This window comes from Epinephelus moara, chromosome 5 (assembly GCF_006386435.1).
Source record: "Epinephelus moara isolate mb chromosome 5, YSFRI_EMoa_1.0, whole genome shotgun sequence".
Taxonomy (NCBI): Eukaryota; Metazoa; Chordata; class Actinopteri; order Perciformes; family Serranidae; genus Epinephelus; species Epinephelus moara.
In genome coordinates this window covers 7,075,865-7,096,636 of record NC_065510.1, presented here as the reverse complement: position 1 = coordinate 7,096,636, position 20,772 = coordinate 7,075,865, and the positions used below count along the sequence as shown (strand labels likewise).

The 20,772-nt window shown below is 41.9% G+C and overlaps 1 protein-coding gene across 1 annotated transcript in view; it reads left to right on the top strand.

Annotated features, from left to right (window-relative positions):
- The window catches only part of LOC126390636 (voltage-dependent T-type calcium channel subunit alpha-1I-like), a 334,551-nt gene that overhangs the window by 34,855 nt on the left and 278,924 nt on the right, over positions 1 to 20,772 (top strand). The window contains exon 2 of the mRNA XM_050045029.1: positions 14,361 to 14,472. Coding sequence (XP_049900986.1) covers positions 14,361 to 14,472 — 112 coding nt within the window. The remainder of the gene's footprint in view (positions 1 to 14,360; positions 14,473 to 20,772) is intronic.

Below are 20,772 nucleotides of genomic sequence, written 5' to 3'. Positions count from 1 at the left end.
TTAGTTTTCAGTTCAGTTCGGTATACACTTTTTTCTGTTTCCACTGTAAGAAGTTGTGGATGGTACCAGTGGAACCATTTCTAACTGTCCCCATTTTTGGTCCCCCCTCTGTTGGGGTACCTAGCACACAGATCTGGTACTAAAAGGTGGAGCTGTGAACACTGCAGTCTGTTTATTGGTCAGTAGCGGATGGTCACTCTGCTCAGGGCTGAGTTGTGGCTGGTTTTCAGGCTCATATAACCACTGTTCACACTGGGGCGGGACTATAACTATAAAATGAAAGGATGTTTTGCTGCCTCTTACAGCAGCTGTGGACTGAGAAAAAAAGAATTTATTCACTGGGCTGATTGTCGGCAACTTTTAAGGTGGATTATGTAGAACTGTGTATATTCTAATCCTCACTTGGAGAAAAAAAGTGTCACCAAGCGTCGTTCCTGTGGTTCCGGCAACACTAAACCCCTGAGCTTGCCTTTGAAGGACTAAATACACAAACCCATTATTTCTAGAGAACCCATGGAGAGATACTCTCACTACAGCCTGTTCTGTTTTGCTCTGAAAATGTTGGCATGCCACGTCGTTCTGTGGACAATAAACGAGGTGCAGCGAGTGCTGGACAGAGCAGTGAGTAACAACAACCCCACCCACATTTCAGAATACTGTTTGCGGTGGAAATGGGAATTAGGTGCCATGTGTCAGGGGCTAATTTTGGTTCCAAAGGTAAACTCATAAGTTCAGTACAAGTGCTTGATGTTATGTTCCCTCAATCAAAATATCAAGGTGGTTTTGTTTGCCTTTGTGTTATTGGTTGAGTTTGTGTGGTTAATTCAAGCTATTGAACACATGCTTTAATTGTATTCCGATTATCGTCTCTGACATACACAATTGGCTTCCTTCTCCAAGCTCAGGATGGGGCAGTGTCTGACGGAGGAGGCAGGCCTGAGCCTGGAGCTCTACAGCTAAACCCCTCCAGATGAACAAATATTTATCTACAGCAGCTGACAGAACTCTGAGGAGAAACAGATAAAGGAAACACATCCACTAAGTCTTATTTACCCAATCCCAATCCCATGTGCACGAGAACAAAAAGCCTTCACATGAAATTTGTCTTTGATTATGAATAATATCTTCCATGAAGGCGGCAGCTGAACATTATTCAGCATGACTGCGTGACAAATGAAGGCAGTTTGTCGAGTTAAAGCCTGTCAACATGTACTGAAACAGGACCACTAGTTCACTTTATAATATCAAGCTAATTATAATATTATTGTACCAGGTGCTGCAGCTGCAGTCAAAGCTGCACGCTGGGTGACTACTCATCGCGCACCTACATCAAAATCGACACACCCAGCATGGCGGTGTGGACCAGCAGAAATGGGAGAAAACAGGCTGCTAGTTAACTGTTGTGAATCTAGAAGCTTATGTGTCTACTGTTGCTTATTACGACCTACAAGATATGCACAACACACACGTGCTTTTTGCTCTGACTAATTAATTGTCTCTCATCTACTCACAGGAAATTATTTTCCCTGACATTCCTGTCCTCTCCACATCTCTCCGTCTTGCTTTTCCTCCCTGATTGTTTTTCCTTTCTAGGTTCATCTCCATCATTTGTTCTCATTACCTTGCTCTATTTAGGTAGCTATGTCTTCTGCACTCAGCGCCAAATGAAAGCAGCTTATGTCAGTTTCAAAATTGACTGTGAAAAATGAGCAGATCTTCACAGATACTTCCACGCTGCAGATGTTGTTTGCACATATCGTACACTTTAGCTTGACTTCTTATTGGATTGTTTTGTTGTGTAGTAATACAAAATAATATTTAGCTTTTTTCTATTTTTCATTTTTTCCCCACTGGTCTCAGTATTTTTAGCTCTGTCAGTAGCTGTATTGCGTAATCGGTGGTCAGTCTGTTCCTCTGGTTTTTGCTCTCAGTTACACAAGCCAGGCAGTGCTGGTGGATGGAAATAGCGTGTAACAGTGGTCGTGGGCAGGAGAGGAAACCTACACACTTGAACGTCCGCATCATATTACCACCATGCTACATCACAGAAAGCGAGATAGAGAAGGGGAGGGAGGGAAAAAAAAGCAAGAAACCAAAACGGAAAGCACAGAAAATCCCACCAGATGGTCTCAAGGAAGACTCTGTGTGCATGTTGGTGTCTTTTTCCTGTTTTATCTTATCTGTAATTGCACACTGAGTATTTCCCTGCACCCTCTATTTATTGTATCTCACCATCACTGCTAAAAGACACCTGGCTGGCAGCTGTTTGTAAACCAGTGGAATGTAATATATCCCTTTCCATGGCTTCAGTCCTGCCTGTTGCTGCAGTTTATCTACCTCGGTGTGTTTCCAGGAGGAGATGGACTTTTAAATGAACTAATCTGATAATCGCACCAACACAACAGGTCCCCCATTACAGGGAATGTGCGTGCACACAGTTTTTAGCCTGTAGCATCAAATGAGTTGGATCTTAAGTAGCAGCTTCTTATAAGATTGATAGCACATTATTAAACCAAATGGTGGTCTCAATGGAGAAATGGCAGCTAACTAAGACCTCATCAGTTAACTTTACAGAATGGGTCTTCGATCAAGATAGCAAATGACAAACTGAGAGTTTAATTAGCCCAAAAGTGCGTTATTCTCAAACCCAAACAGCATGCACGCTAAATAGAGGCTTCCTAATATTTTAGTCAGCGCTGGTTGCCACAGCAACAGGGCAAAGCTTGTCTTTAGGAATCCTATGGCAGCTGTGCACCGGCCATCTGGGAGAGAAACAGAGTGGGAGACACAGACAGAGAGAGAAGTCAGAGATTTGAGGAGGTGGAAAGTTGAGTAGTTCTTTAAAAAATGTTTTATGTGAGGAAAACTTAATCAGTTATTTAATGGGGATGTCTTTTCAAGGCTCTCTCACAGTCAGAAAAGCCAGTAAAACAGTTTAAGACCTGCTGCAGGATGACCCTATCAGAGTTTCTCCTTAACTCAAAGACCCGTTTTAAAGGGANTTCCACAAAGACCGCCTCATATTGTTAGGATAAATGTCAGAGAACATATAGAAAACGACATGTAAACATGTTGTCTTACCTTACCGGTGTGCTGCCATGTTTGTTTACCATTTAGCTCTTTTTTTTTTTACAAAATTTCCCATCAATGGAAACTAGCCTGCAGCTGATCCCTGACCTCTGACCTGCCAAAAAATGGGAAACAGAACAATCTTTTGTGAAGCATTATATTTTCTAAGTTTAAGACAAAACTTCCCAGAAAGCTGTAAGAGAATCAGAAGAGACACTAACAGCCAGCTGAGCATTCTGACAGCATAACGTTAATTTTAAAGGAGCTCTTTATAATGTTTAGAGTGAATCAATGATTCAGAGATTTCCTGCACACAGCTCTCAACATGGAGTTCTGCAGTAGTCTAGTAGTGCCAACACTGCTAACAGTGGCAACAGTGCTGACAGAGCTAACAGTGTTAAGGTACAGTAACACATGAGAACATGCAGGTCAGGGACCACTGCCTGCCGAGGCAATATTCTTGCTAAATGTGGGCAGTGCCTGATGTGACAGACATGGAATGCTAGCTTGGTAGCTAATGCACCAGAGGATGGATGCTATGCTTTTGCAATGATGCTGTCCAGATATCAGTGGTTATTGGTGTATGAGTGCAGTGCAGAGTGGCAGCAATGACCTGTCCAGTAGGATACACACACAGAGACTAAATAGTTGTAAAATGCATGCACGGCTAGATCGTCTACAACAATAACAATGCCAATACCAATACCAATACAGGGTATGCACGTGACGACACAGCAAGCGGAAGTCACTGCGGTTATGTCCACTGAGTGGCGGAAAGACAAAGACGAGTGGCAGCGTTAGCTTGAATTCCGTCAAAACTTACGATATCAAAAATGGGGAAAAGCTTGACTCAAGACCTTTCTACTCTGCGTTCTGGGACAGTTCAGAGCAGGAGATTTTCTTTGTTGGTGTTGGCTTAAGCCACTGACATGGCAGTGAAGTACAAGGCGTCGTCATGCATCCTCACCCCAGACATAACTGCAAACAAACGCTGCTGCATACGTACACGTCTCTCCAAGTCCTGCCATACATGTACAATGAGCAGTCAAAACTGTCCCTGTCTTCTCCGCAGCTATCCAAAGTTTCAGTGGAGGCTCATTCATTCTCTGGCTGTGTTTCACCTGCACAATTAGTGAGTGGCAGTGTTAGCTACAAACAAGGCATGCCTGACAATAGCTTACTCACAGTTTATATATAAATACAAACCTGTCCACAGACAACCAGAATATCCATCAGTGTTCTCGTCACTTTAATTTCGCCAACAAATCCGGCCTTGAAGTACAACCAAGCATCGAGGCTTTTGTATACTTTCAGGCTTTGCATTGGGTATTTTCCTGGCATTGAAATCAGGTACATATAAATGTCAGGATACCCGATTCCTGGCCACATGTCCATGTCCGTGGACCACTTGTTCTTTGGTAGCTCGAACGGATCATTGTCGACTCCAATTGTCCTTAATTTGATCTGATAATCCATACTTTGCCCGTTTTCGCTTTGTCTACTGCTACACTCCGCCATGTTGAGGGAGGTTTGTTTTGCCACTCAGTCCGACTGAGAGGGGCGTGTCCCGGGGGGGGGAAGTGACGTAAACGCATACCCTCTATACATGAACAAACATAGTCTGGTTCATGTAAAATTCCTCAGTCAAGCATCTTTCCTAATACAAGGCATGTTGCTCCAGTTTGTTGGCACACACTGCAAAATGCAGCATTAGTTAGCTGATAGAGGCTTGCCTCGCTAATGCATAGACTCTGTCTAGTGTTTGTGTGATAGTTGGACTGATGTTAAACTTATGACTTCCAGTTTTCAGTCATTTTACTCCAAACCTCCTCCTCCTTCTTTTTCTTCTTCTTCTTCTGGTACCTTTTCAACTTGCACACAGGATCTTGGCACAATGTGCTCTGCCTGCAGCGGGCCCACATCTATTTGCATCCATCCACATCTTTCCATTTGTACATATATGAATCATGATCTATGTCTCTTTCTATGAATTATTCTGCATTTTTATAGATAGGGCATCATAAAACCGTCATGTAACATAATTCATCTTAACCCAGATTCAATATTTATATTTTTGGGGAGGTGAAGGGCATTGCACAGTCAAATAAAAGGATGTAAAGTGCTGACCACCATATTAAGATTTCACCAACCTACTGTAAGGGATACGATTCAGTGTAGCACACAGTCAGCTTTAGCCAGACTATAGGTAGAGGCTGCTGTGACGGTCTCATTTGTTAATAGTAATTATACTGGTGTTGTAAAGTTAATGTGTTAATGATTCGTAGTTTAAAAGCTTCATATCACGCCGTTAACCAAACATCGCTTTCAGTCTAATTAAGAGTGAAGTCAAAATGACTGTTTGAAAGCCCAGAAGGCAGCAGGCTGATGAGCAATGAGAGATTCATAGAACAAGTAATAGCTTCTGTTGTTATTGTCATTCTGACAATTATCCATATAACCTTTACCATCAATGTGTCTGAGTGTGTGTGTGTGTGTGTGTATGTGTGTGTCCACTCCTCTAACCTGACAGCTAAGGGAAGAGAGGAGCTGACATGAGACGCTGTGAAGCATCACCGTGTGATATCCCATGACATTTGCTGCTGTCCAACATACACACATGTACACACCATCACCCCCCCTACACACACACACACACACACACACAATCCATCCTCCCTTTGTCCAGTCAGCTGTACGGGATCGAAGAACCCCTGATGGAAAATTCCAAGAAAGAAAAAAGACCCACCAGCCCCTCTGAATATTATACAGTGATGGAGGGAGGAAGAGGAGGCAGGGGTAGAGAGACTGAGCAACTGAAAGATAGATGGCAGCTCGAGAACAGTTTTAGGTGAGATAAATGTGTAAAGGAAGAACAAAGGAACAGAAAAGGAGGACTAAAGCAGTAAATGTTGTTGGAATAAATGACTGTCTGTCGAATGTGCTGAGAGCAGCATAGTAACTTACATCAAGTCTACACTTACCGGCAAGTTTTTCCTCTTGAAACAAAGTCAATAAATTACTGGGAAAACTTCAGTGCTCAGTGAGCAATCCAGAGGTGACAACCTTCCTTTTCAAAACACAGGGGAAGAATGAATGACACAGCTCCAGCCTCTCACCCAAATATGGTCACTTCTGGCTTTAAAAGATGGTGATGAGGGTTATGCCAAACTCAAGGCTTCTGAATGGGAGTCCAAAACGAATAGCTACATTCATTATTTTCACAGTCTATTCCTTAAACATGCTGCCTAAGTGAATTATTTGATTTATTTTGCATGGTGTGACGCCCCTCCCAATGTCTCATCAGGCAGCTGGCTGACATGGGAGGGTTGTTACCATGATTAGGCTCACCTGGGCTTCCAAGCTATAAAAGCTGCCTAATCTGTTCACTTGGTCTCTCCCTTCCTTTCAGCTGACATCCACTGAGCATCATTGGTTTTGGTTTGCACCTTCAACACCTCCACAGCACGCCTGACACTCACCCATGCATGGCTTTCATGACTGACTTTGCTGATCTACACACTCCATTGGTTATTTAAGTTAATTTTAGTTTAATAAATTTGGCTTGTTTTAAGTAAATCTTTTGTGTGGACTCCCTTCTTGTCACATACTCTGAGCCAGTTTGTGACAATGGTTATTGTAGGACTTGTGGTTTCAGGTCAGGCTACAGATTCTATGTTGACGGGTCGGGTTGAGGCGGTATTGAAAAATAGTCCATCATGAGTTTGACAATGTCTTGCTTTTGCATTTCTGTGTCAGTGTGGGTTAAAAAACACAATATATTAACTGGTCTGCTGGGAAAAACTCCACACCAGAAACTGAGGCAGTGAGGTTTCTTTGCAAAGTTTTTATTACTCTTTCATGGCCCATCATCATATTTCTAAAGGCACTGTCCCTCTATCTTAAATCACAGCTAGAGCTCCTGCAGTAGCATAGTTTCATTAACACTGGCAGAGGAATTAACACAGCCATTGAGGCCTCGTGATGTGCTGGGATCTAACTTAAGGACACCAAAGCCCCCAACCAAAATAACTTCACCCCTCTCTCCTCCTCTATCCCTCTCTCTCTCTATCCTTCTCCCCTCTCTTTGTGACTATTTACTTCATTTGATAGTCGATCGGTTACCATGGAAACCGGAGGTCGTTTGCCTCCTGCGTGTCTCTTTGGATACAATAAAAACGAGAGGGAAGGCAAGAGAGAGAAAAGGCAGAGAGACGTCGAGAAAGAGTTGGAAAGAGTGACGCCACGCAGTGTGGTATTAAGAATTCATTTAGCCCCCGCTGCCGCCCGCTTTCAGCCTCCCAGCTCTTTCCAGCTCTGTCACGCTGATGCTTTCGGCACATCCAAATGTGTTGGGTAATGGTCTCTGATGCCACTGAATTTTATCTGGCCTTTTTAAGATCTTGGATTTGTTTCCTGCCAGCTGTATGATGTAAGTGAATCTGCTCCTGGAGCTTTGGATCAAACCTTGTCGTACCCTCACTCGGCAGGTGTGGAACCTGGGTTGCCAGGCAAATCGCAGCATGCTGAAATAAATGTAAAACATTTAAATGGTTGAAAGGAGGCAATTTAATCAGTTAGTCAAACAGAAGAGTATTTAATAATTGTTTAAGGGATTTATTGATCGAAAAGAGCTTGTGATTGCAATTTTTCAATTGCCTCTGACATCTTATTGGCTCAGTTAATTAAGAAAATAATTTATGGATGAATCCAAAATATAATTCATCATTACATGCAGCCGAAAATGTTTTGCCTGACTTAACAATCAACATTAAAGTGTCTTTAAGCAAGGTACTGGACAGTTTGCCAAGACTGGACCAATATTGATGGCTTATTGTGCAAGTAATCGTGATATACATCAGCCATGTAAAATCTTTGACACCTGCCTTACTCTCAAAATTCCATTAATATAGATATTATTGGAGGGTTCATGTGTGCCAGCATTACTTAAATTCTCTTTTAGAGGCTTTTCACCTTGCCAATGACAAAAAATCTATCAGGAAAAACCCTAAATACCGATTCATCAGAAAGCTATCAGAAAGCCCCATCAGTCGCACTGTACTCCTAACTATTTTAATGGAGCTGCTCAGTGGCCCCCATTGAAATACTGTAGGTGTTCCCGGCAGCTTCCAGTAGTGAGTGACAGGCGCTGGATGAATGTGAAGCAGAGCATGCTGAAAAACACTACCCTACTTTGCAATCACTCCCTGGTTAAAACAGAAGAAGGTTAAAGAATTCCGGAGGTGAAACTGTTCTATGAAACAATTTCTGAGTTAATCTTCTTCGAACACTCTGTCTGTAATAAAGCTTTGTGCTTTGAATTTCACCTCATTCTCCATCCAGTTGCAGTGTTGATGTGCAGTATATGTGTGTGTGCGTGTGTGAGGAAAAAAAAAAGATACAGAGCCTCCTCCAAGGCACCTACACTAATTGACTCATTTTTCAGAAGTGGAGAGAGACAGACAGATACTTGCACATTGTTAAAGGCAGCTCATGTAGGCAGCGTGCATGAGAAGCTAAACTGGAGAGCTGGCAGCACGCAGAGGCTGTTTTTAAAGAATGCATTTGGCAGTGGAAATAACCCCGAGATAATCCTTATAGCATTAGCCCAAAGGCTGTCATCATTACTTGGACTGGGGAGAAATAAGAAAGCGCTGACCTGCAGTTTTATCCAACCATGATATTCACATTAAAGTGTGTATCTGCCTGGAAAGGCTGCACTTTTTAGGTGCTGTGTTCACAGGCGCCGCCTGCAGGGTCTCACCATGAGCTCAGTGACACCTGCGGATGATATCTCTGTCCTCATTAGGAGGGGCTAGCTACAGAAAACAGCTGAAGTGGCAAAAGTGTAGTGTGTGAATGTGTGTTAGCTTGCAGTGTGTGTCTGCCTGTGGAATGATGACAGAATTTGAATATTTGTATCATGTGTAAGCAGGGGTGTCACGATCAACTGTAATTGAAGATACCATGATATTTAAAAATGAAATATTGATATCATGTGAATAATCCAGCAGCCCTTAAGTATTTCTGTTTCTTTCAGTTCTCACTTTGTCTCCATCGTCACCCTCCTACACTCGTATATTGAGTATAATGTATTTACCAAAAAGGAGACAGCATAATAAACAAAGTTAAAACTGAATTTGACTGATAAATTAGATTTCAATTTTAAAAGGCTAGATATTGCGGTAATTCTGTTATTGTGACTTATTTTAATCACAAAAATCATGTAGTGAAAACATACCTCACATTCATAAATGTAAGGTATTTTTGATATCAGAGGTAGAAGTCTGTCTGTCCTGTATCTCTCATGCCCTCTGTTTCTAAGTGTATCCTCCTGAGACTCTGTGTCCTCATGAGGACATCACATTTTTGGTTTACTTCATCACTCCACAGGACTTGTTTCCAAAAAGCATCAGGCTTGTTTTGATGTTCCTTTGCAAACTTTTGAATTTTGTGGTGAGGACACAGAAAAGTTTTCTTCTGATGACTCTTCCATGAAGGTCATATTTGTACAGGTGCGGCTGCAGAGTAGAACAGTGCACCACCACTCCAGAGTCTGATAAACCTTCCTCTATGTCTTTTGCAGTCAAACAGGGGTTTTGATTTTCTTCTCTAGCAATCCTACAAGCAACTCTCTGGGAACATTTTCATAGTCCTCCGGACCTCAGCTTGACCTCCACAGTTCCTGGTAACTGTCATTTTGTCATTATCTTATGAACTTTGGTGGAGAGATAGAGCTGGGTGTCATCCGCATAGCAATGAAACTGTATACTGTGTTTTCGAAAAATATGGCCAAGGGGGAGGAGATAGATAATGAAGAGTAGGGGACCGAGGACAGAACCCTGGGGAACACCGTAGGAGAGGGGAGATGGCTTGGACGTGAAGGATTTTAACTGAATGAACTGAGTGCGGCCAGTGAGATATGATTTAAACCAGTCGAGGGGGGTATAAAGATTTTAAATTTGCATCCCTTTCCCAACAATGACTGTGAACAAGCCGTAGTCCTCACAAGCTAATTATGGTATGAGATCCTGGTAAAAGTTGTCTGAGCGCTCAAATGTCTTAAGGTGCCCAGACTTTTGCATGGTGCTCCTCTCCTTTTTTTCTCCACTCTAAAATTGTATAAACAAAAATAATACACAAATCTTACATCTTTAACTTTATGCCTTTTGAAGATCTGTTCATCTTCTACTAAGTTAACTATTCACAGTAAAATACATTTTGACCAGGGGTGCCCAAACTTTTGCATGTCTCTGTACATACAGTACCAGTCAAATGTTTGGACACAGATTCCATTTACTTAAATGAAAAAGTGTGCCCAAACCTTTGAATTTGTTTGTGTATACATGTGTCATGTGCCCCCCGCTGTGTATTTAATAGCCAGAACTCAACAGCCAGTGCTTTTAAAAGGTATAACCCAATTAAAAAAGGATCCTGCAGTGTATTAATTGCTGTGTGTGATGCTGGTTTGGTATATGGAGTATTAGATGACAAATCTTTACCTTGTCTCAAATGTCTACTTTAAAGCTATTAGTCTGTGGGACAACAGTATTAAACATGCCTCCCTGTGGTGCTGAATATTTCTCTTTAAATGATCCCCATCAGCTGACACACATTGATTCAATGTGAGATTCAATGTGCACAAATGTGTGTGTGCGAGGGAGAGCGTGTGAATGTGCGCTCACGTGTGGGTGGTTGAGTGTGAGCGTTCATGTTTTTGAACATGTAGGTTGGTTTGCACATGCATATCTGCGTATGTGTACTTTCCTGCTCTTGTGTGTTGACGAGTGGGTGTTTGTGTGCATGTGTGCGAGGCTTTGTCTGTGTGTTTGTGTGTATGCATGTGTTTTTTGCCCACTCACAGCCTATCTTTATACATGCTGTGATATCGGCAGTATTCTTTCTGGAAGGGTTCATGTGAGGCCAAGAGAAGCATGTCGAGAATTGAGTCTTTTCTGGGAATTCTGTCTGTTCAAACGTGCGGTGTGGTTCGCACAGAAGAGAGCAGGATCCCCGTTTTTCTTCCGTCCTGCAGGCTGTGTGTTGTAGGCTGCTGGGGGAGCTTTTCAGCATCCTGCGCTGTATAGCCTCAGGGAGGGATTGGACCTCCAGGGCTATTACAGCACATCCTCCTTCACACGCTTGTTAGCCAAGCAGTGCACTCACTCCCTCAACACACAGAAAATGCATATTGAATCACTCCGTCACACTCGGCTGCTTTGTTTCTGTCGGGTCTTTTTTCTCCGACATGCAGCTTGGTTTTGCATGTTCTGCTCGCTCCGTTAACCTTTTCTCTAAACAAATGTTGTTCATGCTGTTGTGCTCTCATAGCATCACCACAGATATTGTCTGACATTTGTTCTGCAGCATTTTTCTGAGTAGTCAGAGTGAAATAGGAACTTCCTCATAGGAGAAGAGTAGAATTGAGTTTGTGAAATGCATCAGCATCTAGCTTGTTTGGATGTCCTTGGGCGTGCATGTGCGAGTATCAGGGGAGTAATACAGCTTAATGGAAAACGCTAGTTTAATAGCGTACACATTGTGAACATCACACATTGTGTGTTTCATTGCTACTGCAAACAATACATATTTAAAGTCCCTCTCCACTCAAACATGTTTTTATTTTGTTTATGTCCCCTGAAAATGTCTGACCTTGACAATACGGACTTTTGTCTGTGCAAAGTTTGTCACTAGAGAGGTGTTTTCACATTCCTCTACTGAAGTGAATGATGTTTGTGCATTTCCCTAAGATCTGAGAGTCAAATGTGTGTCTGGCATACTAGATTAGGTGCATCACTAATACGAAAGCCAGTTGCTGTTTGATACGGGAAACACATGCAGGTGGGGGAACAAACTTCAACTCAATACCGAGCAGAGCAGACTTGTCAGTACAGAGAGCAGAGTTAGCATTAGCATAGTGGAGGTTTTGATGTAAACTGGAGTATGTTTCCTTGTACTATCTACCAAAAGCTAGAGACAGATTTATTGGCTACACATCTGTATTGGCCGATATTCACCTTGTTGACTGCCATCAGGCTATCAGCAAATTAGATGACATTCACCAATGGCTGTAGGCGATGTTTTTCTGTTGTGTCACATCGATTTTGCACAGGCTTAAAAGGAGGACTCAAACCTAATGCCATCCTGTTGTCCCAAGTGCAATAGAAAATATGTTTGGGACGAACACAGTTCGTTCCCTGGGATGCCCTTTGGGGGAAAGGATGCATTAAACTCACCATCAAAGCATCAGGGGACACAGCTTATTGTGTCCTAAATAATGCCCCATTGTGCACAACAAATCTGCGTTAAAAATGGCAGGAGGAGAGCTAGTTAACGTTAGCTGTTAGCAGATGATGGCTGGTAGTAACTGCTGATGGAAGTTGCATTGAGGTACATCATGATGCTTTCAAGATCTACTTATTGAGTATTGGGCAGAGGTAAATTATACCGTCCTGATGATGTATTCAAATGAAATCATGTAAAATGTTTTTTTTTTTTTTTTTTTTTTTCAGGAAAGTTAAACAAATACAGTTGTTTAAAGGGACATTGTGTAGAATTTTCAGTTGTTTATTGGCAAAAATCGATGTCTGCATTCATACCTCCACCAATAGTCTGACTTATTCTTGTAAAAGGAGAATTTCAGATTTGTTTGTACATTGAGCAGTTAAGTCGTTTCGAGGGTTCCATAACGTTTCGCCATCTTGAAAATACATCCGCCAGCAAGGGACATATAGCACTACCAGGGAGTAGCCCCGCCTTCTGCGTTTTCACTGAGAGCCAGGCCAGTGCCGCGTGACTGAGAAGCTGAAGGAGAGGAGCAAGTGGCGCTTCGCTACTACCCCGGCACTACTGCAGCATGACAAAGTCCCCCTCTTTGAGCATAATGCAGGATCATAAGCAGCATCAAGGGAGACGGAATCCTCGTCGCCAAGAAAGTGCAAAAGAGAATCAAAAAGGCAATGTGACCGGCGAATTCAAAAAACGAGGGTCAACATAAGGGTAGCCTTACCCAGGTGGAGAGAGCTGCTGAAGGAGAAAGGTAATGCAATTACAGGCCAGTGATGCGAGGAGAGGGATGAGGTGTGAGAGGATGAGCCACTTTCCAGTTGTCAAAAGACAAGACGTGATTGGTTTGTTTGGATTTATACCCGCCCCAACAGTCCTATGTTGTAAACAGCCAGCATGGTGAGGAGGGGGTTTGTCAACTTGCGTCGCGTGTGTCTGTGTAGGAGCCTGAATTAATACTCCATGAAGTATCGGATGACATGGTTTCATCAATGAAACACAGCGGCTAACGTTGTTGCAATACGCGTTTGAAATAGTGAGGCGCTAGAGTGTGCTATCCGTTTGAATGCAATATATGATTTCAGCATTAGATGGGAGAAATTCTTACACACTGTGGCTTTAAAGGAAAAAATGTTGGTTTTTCCAGCAATATAAAATATAATGTTGATATGAGTGAACATCTGTTTGTGGGTCAAACATTTAAGGCTGAATCTCTCCGATGTTTCCTCTAACGCTTATCCTCGCTATGTTAATGCAAACTCCTTTGTCAGCGGTCAATCGAGTGTGAGCAGCAATGAAGAAAGCAGAAAGCAAAACCTACTGCAAGCAGCGGAGGTGAGCAGAGACCAGATTAAGAAATTTTCATAATGGAGAAAGAGTGTTCCCATGCTTCCGGCCCCTTTTCAGAGTTTTTTTTTTTCCTTTTATTTTTATATGCGATAACCATGTTAAACAAAATATTAATGTTTTAAAATGTGTCTGAAGGGGGACTTTAACAACAACCTTACAGTGTAAAAAAAAAAAAATCATGGCAGCCCTAAAAGTCAAAGTCTTACTCTGAAACAAACTGTGACATTTTGTGGCTGAATTGGACCCTGCAGGGTTCACCTTTCACTGCTTTGGTGTTGCTACAGTCACTGCAGTTTCACAATAATGATAACTTTGGGACTGCCATAAAGTTTTTAAGCACTTAAGTATAAAAGTTCAAGTGCTGGTAAGGACGTGATTTGACCCTGTAGAGTAAGACCAGAGGATGAACTTTATGAACGTTACACATACTGTGATACTAGCTACTATTTGGAGTTCTGGGTCCTGCTATTGTCACTCACCTTGATTTCTGTCATGTGCCCAGAACCACCTATATCTCACCATTCATCACTGAGATAATTATCAAGTAATGAATAAAGAAAAGTATGAATGAAACTGCCACCAGGTCTTTGTCCTGTCAGATTCCATCTTGTTCTGTGTTTCTACTCTACAAGCTTTTCTCCTTAACACTTTATTTCCACATGGTTCGAACGTGTGAGTATGATGGTGATCTTGTTGAACTGTGTGACCCTGGGAATGTACCAGCCCTGTGAGAACATCGACTGCTCCTCGGACCGATGCCAAATACTGCAGGTACACACACACACACACACGCACACACAATTTTTTTTTTTTTGCAGATTTCGCGCAACCTCCCAGAAAATGTTACAGAAGCAAATCTAAGCACATTTTTAACCTTTTTATTGTCTTGATGGCGATGACTGTATTTTGGGGTTTGTGTAGTTTTGTTATAATGTTTTCACACATGCTAATGCCATCTAGGGATTGCATTTTTAGTCTGTTGGTCTACTACTTTGAAACACATTGAAATATCTATACAGTTATTGGTTTGATTGGCATGAAATTGGCCCAATAGGATGAATCCCAATGGATTTGCTCATGCCCCAACTGTGCAAAGGGAGAGGAAGCATTGTTGGTTGGTTTGATTTGTCCATTGATGTATCCAGTTCCATTATCTCTGCATTTATCTTAGTTGCATTCTAGTCCCTTCTGTTTAAGATTCAAGGAAGAGATACAATAATGGGGAAATTGAGAAACACGCACTTTGAGAAATGAGACTTCCTACCCTCAGTAGAGAAATCGCAGTGACTAATTGACGGCTGCACAGCTGGATCACCTCTTCAAGGTCTTCACAACAAAACATGTTTTTAGCCATAACTCAAGAATTCAAACACTAATTATGACAACATTTTCCACAAATGTCAACAGGATAAAATGCTGAAGTGATGACATTTTATATCCAAAAGGTCAGCTTCACTGTGACATCATAATGTTCTGCAAAATTACTTATTTGGCCATTATTCAACTCCATAACTCAGGAACAGAACGGGAGACATTTGATTGGATCCTGAACTGGTGACACTAATCTCGGGTGCCCACGTTAAAGCAGCTGTGCGGAACTTTACGTTTTTGTTGATTATAGTGCCCCCTTTGGTCGAAGCGGACACCCACAGCCTGGTGTCGTAAAATTCCGACTGCAGCCAGCATTCGGCTTCATTCGTAAAATCTCGACTGCAACCGGCAATTACCGCATGCATTTGTTTTGGCGAGCAAGAGTAAAATCATAAATATTCTGGTGTAGCTCTGAATTTCTTATAAACTGAGGACAACTGCCTGCTGTATATTTGTGTTCATGGTCACAGTCACAGATAATTTTGTGGCGTTTGTTGTAACGTTACTAGACAAAAGCGGTTCACATCAGCTAATGTTACATTTAGCTTGGTGAAACTGTTATGTGTTCAGCAAAGCCCGATGCGTACTGCTTACTCGAACAGCACTCTCTGTAAACACGGCTCTTCTTCTTCTCTCAATTTATTGGCAGATCGCAAACAACTTCCAGGTGCATACCACCACCTACTGTACAAGAGACTACTCCCTACTACATGTCATTTAGCCTGTTTCTTAAATCCTACTCGTAAACACGGCTCCTTCTTCTTCAGTGGTTTAATGGCTGCGGGCCTCTGCGGGCGTGCAGACTTACTTCCGCCTCCGGGTGCCATATTCTGGTTTGCTGACTTCCGCTGTGTCCGACCAGACCGAGGCTACGCTAAATAGCCATATAGAGAAAGGCTTTTTTGTCGCTGTTGGGTTCAAATAAATATGCGGATCTTCAAGGGGAGGTAATACGAACTAGGGACAGTTTTATAAATGGTAAAAAGTTCCGCACAGCTGCTTTAAACTGTACTGATTGTGTAGATTCTGTGCTGCCGGGTAGAAAGTGTTTGTGAGGCATCCATGTTTTGCCAGAGAATAGAGTTAATACCTTTTCTTAAGTGTCTTCAAAGTCATCACTTCATATATTATGTGAGTCTTGACAGACGTCAATGTAAACTGCAACTTGACTAGTTGGCGTAGGCATTCAACCATGAGGCGATAATTCTAATTTATTGATATTTGATGCTGACGCCACCCTCTGGCTACTCTTTGCTTTATATCACCACAACTGCAAATGATCCAACTTTGGGCCTTAACTTTTATTTATTTCACAATTTGGCATTATTTACAATGCACATTACAGCTTCACAGAGCCATTAGGGTGGCTGAAGAGTCTTGTTTTCCCCTTCTCTACAGCTCTTTCTAACTACTGCTTTTAAAAGCGCCCTATAAATAGTTACTTAGTTACACAGGATCATGTACAATGTTTGATCAGAGGCTCTACATACGCACATCTAAGCTATGGAAAAGCACTTATACTCTTACAAACATGCACACTTGCACTCACACATACATATTTTATATATAACCCCCACAAAAGCAGATATAATAAACTCACATTAGCACACAAAGACAGCTGTGTACAACATGTGTAGAGTGTGCTTCTATTTACTTGTACTGACACACAAAGAACACACTAATTCACATGCACATACAATCTCCCACTGTTCCTCTCTGTATTCCTTCCTTGTCTCGCTCCCCCTGCGCTCTCCCTTCCATGCTGGAGCCTGTAACTCCACGCAGTGACTCACTGCTAGCATGTGGTCTTTATGGTGCAGTGAGCATGACTTCCTCACGTACGGCACCTCGGCAGCTTTCCTCGTCATCTGGCAAGACATAAAATCCCTTCTCACTTATGTCAAAGGTGGCCTGAGTGGGTGTAACATCTGTGCGCGAGCGTGTGCACGTATGTCTTCAGTCTGTCGGTGTGAAGCTCTTGTTGAATCACCCCGGCACCCTGTTTTTTTTTCACATTCTCACACGAACACACACAAGGCACCACACTCATCATATAACAGCCAACACACACAGTAGATTGATTTGGCTCCCTGGGGGAGGTGGCTGGTGAGTTGGACCTAATAGAATTTCTCCTCCAAGTATCTATAGACCCTATTCAATATCAGCATGGATTTAGAGCGCTACGGTGCCACAGTCAATACTCTCCTCTCAGGAAATCCATTGTTCAATACCATGATTTCAATGGTGCCTCGCCAGCAGAATCTATAAGCTCTAACAAATGTGAACTTAAAGACCTCTGGAAGCTTAGTTAGTTATTTAGTCTGCTAGTATACCCTTGTAGATGGATGGATGAGTGGATGGAGTGGGAAACAATGGTTTGCATCATAAGTTAATTCCGGATTCTCTGCTGTTTTTGCATCTTTAGTCATTTTCACAAAAATACGGCGATAGGGCTGCAACGAAGACCCTTCATTACTCCGGCTTTGCTTTTTTATACAGAGCCAAACAAGGCAGGCATAAAACCAGCTCAGTGCCTGATTTTAGATAGTATGCTGGCATCCCAGAAGCAAAAGAGCCATGACATGTAACACAGTAGCGTTGGCTTCTAGTGGTATATAACATATGCATCTGCAATGATATAACATGCCGATAACAATCATTTACCATCCTTGCTTTATGGCGGCTGATCTCATCCTCTGCTTGGAGAGTAATGCAGGTTTTATACATGTGCGTCAGCTCTATGCAGAGCCATCGCTGTAGCCTACGCAGACAGTCTTCGCCTTTGTGAGCATTTACACTTGTGCAGTGGTGTGTCTGTGTCGCTCTGCAGTTACACCTTCAAAATTAGTCGGCCCTGGAGTTTCTATAAAGTGCTGTAAAGTGTAGTTGTTTCCAAAAACCCAAAACACACAGTAAACATGGCGTAACAACTCAACTCAACTCAACTTTATTTATAGAGCACTTTAAAAACAACCACAGCTGAAACAAAGTGCTGTACAAAAATAAAAACATAAGACAAACAATAAAAACAATAAAACAGTAAAACAAGAGCAGAGTCTCATGCTGGGTTAAAAGCCAAGGAGTANGTGATGACTGAGAGAGATGACTTTAGTATGAGTCTATACACTGTTTGTCAGGAAAATCCAGGACAGAATAAATTTAAACAAATCATTAAAAAAATAGATAAATCTTGGCATTGGTCACTGAAGTCATTGATCTAAAGGCCTATCTCATTTTGCATTTTATCTCCTCAGTGTCCAGCTCCCTTTTAGAGTGTGTCTGTAACAGAGCTGAAACAATTAGAAGATTCCTTGACTAGCCAATTAATTTTCAGTCGATTGATTAATTACTACCACAACAACAATTCTGGTGATTTATTAATTAAATTCAAGTGAAAAAAAGACAAATATGTGCTGGTTCCAGCTCCTCAAATGTTTCTCTCTGTCTATATTTATCTTGAGTTTTGGGCTGTTTCTCACCAAGGAATGTGAAGACACCACCTCAGGCTCTGGAAAATTATGTTGCACATATTTCACTTTTTTCAACATTTTACAGACCAAACATTAAGCAGTTAGATGAGAAAATAATTGGCAGATTAAGCAAATGACTTTGGCTAAATTTCCAAGAAATCAACTCAAAGGCACCTGGGGGAAGAGGTGGGTGATTAACGTGGAGTGTTTCCAGCAGTAGCGTAGTGAAGGTAATCTGTGATCCTGTCCTGCATCTACTTATATGAGGCATACTGAGCCAAGACAGAGTAAACTTCTCTCTTTCCTCCGTTCCTAGCGTGTCTCCCTCCTGGGCATCTCTTCCCCTCCATGTTTCTTCCACACCTTCCTGCCAATATATTACTGCTGCCTGTCTTCCTGCAATCATTGTATCTTCTTTCTCCTATGTTTCCCTGACAATTTAATATCTGGATCTCTCTCTCTCCAAACCTCCTTCTCTCTATTAAACCTCTATTCGCCCCCCTCCTCCCCAGTTGAGCTGTTTGCCCTAAACGCTGGGGTAATGGAAAATAATTTGTTTGAGCAGTAATCAGCGATAAGCCCCACATCGACATCCCCCACCTCACTCCCAGCTTTAATCAAGCATCTAATTAAAAGAAGAGAGCAAAAAATCCAAATAAATCAACGATCTCAGCTTGCTAATGCATGTTATTGCTGTTGTGAGCAAAAAGCCTAGATTAGCTGGTGTTCTTTTCTGTGTATACAGGGGGATTAGAGATGAACTGACGCGCTTGGCGTTGCCTGTAATTTGATTTTCAGAGGGAAGTACTGCAGGCAACACGATCTGAATCTGAACCACTGATGTGAATCTTTGTTTTGTCACTTGCCCCCCGCTGTAGAGAAGCGTCCTACTCAGCAGTCCTGGAGGAGTTTAGAGAGGCAGGACTCGCCTGCTAATGTGGAAGAACGGTCAAAGTTTGCAACCTTGACCTTTGTCAAACCGGAAAGATGGACGAGGTGCTACCTTTGTAAAGTTCGCTGAACCGAGGAGGATGTAAACTAACTAAATGTCATAAAAACATTCCTCCTCTGACATTTCCACAGATCTTGTCTCACACCTCTCACTCTCTTTTTGTTTTAATGCCAGCCTTCTCGTACTTTTCCTCTTTCATGTCTCTTCATCTCTAAACCTCTGCTCTTATTCATTGCTCTCAGTTTTTTTTTCATTTGCCACTCCTCATCTATCAATCTCAGTTATTTCTTTCTTTTTCTTTATTCTTTTTCTTCTTTATCTGTCCTTCTTTTTCTTCTCCTTTTTCTGTTCAATCTTTTTGTTCTTTGGCTGGTAAGAAAGTGTAGGAAATGAGTGTATTTTATTTTGAGTTGCAAGTACAGCTCGATTCATACTTACATTTTAAGGCTGATACTGATATTGGAGAGTTCAAGAAAATCTAATATATTTGTCCATATTATTTTTTTCCACAAACACATCATATTGACAAACAGACTAATCTACAGCCAGCATGCTGACCGCTTATAATGAAAATGTTAAATCAAAACAAGCTATTAAAGTCCAAGGGTTAACAAAATAGTTAAAATTAATTAATTTATCTTTGCTGTGAAAAGGTGCCCCATGCACATTTAAAAGGGTAACTTGCCTAAACAAAAGACAAAAAACAGGACTAGGAGTAAATTATGCCTATTTGTGTGTTGACTTAGGCGGGATTTATACTTGTGTGTCAGCTCTATGTAGAGCCTACGCCATTGTGAGCATTTATACTTGTGCGATGGTGTGTGTCTTTGTCTCTCTGCAGTTACACCTCCAAACACTAGTCAGCGGCGGAGAAATGCTGTAAAGAATTATTGTATTGATTCAAAACACACATTAATTATGATTGAATAGTGACAATTTCAAACACAAGTACACAAATTGGCTCCATTATAACTCGCAGCATTCACAGACAAAGCATCTGTCTTTTGCTGGACACATTGTCCCCACCAATACAACATGCTAATGTTTTTAGCGCAAGCCTATGGCATTTTACATTGAATAAATTAGCCTAGCAGCTAGTGGACTTTTCCTCTACTCATATGAAGCCAGGGACAGCAACAAAATGGTTTCAGCTTATGGAAATAGACAGGACATTACATTTCTAGGGAGGTGCACGTCAGGCTACGTGTAGGTTACGCGTAGGCTCTACATTGATGCAGAGCCTACATCGTAGACACAGAGTCGATTCGACGCAGAAGT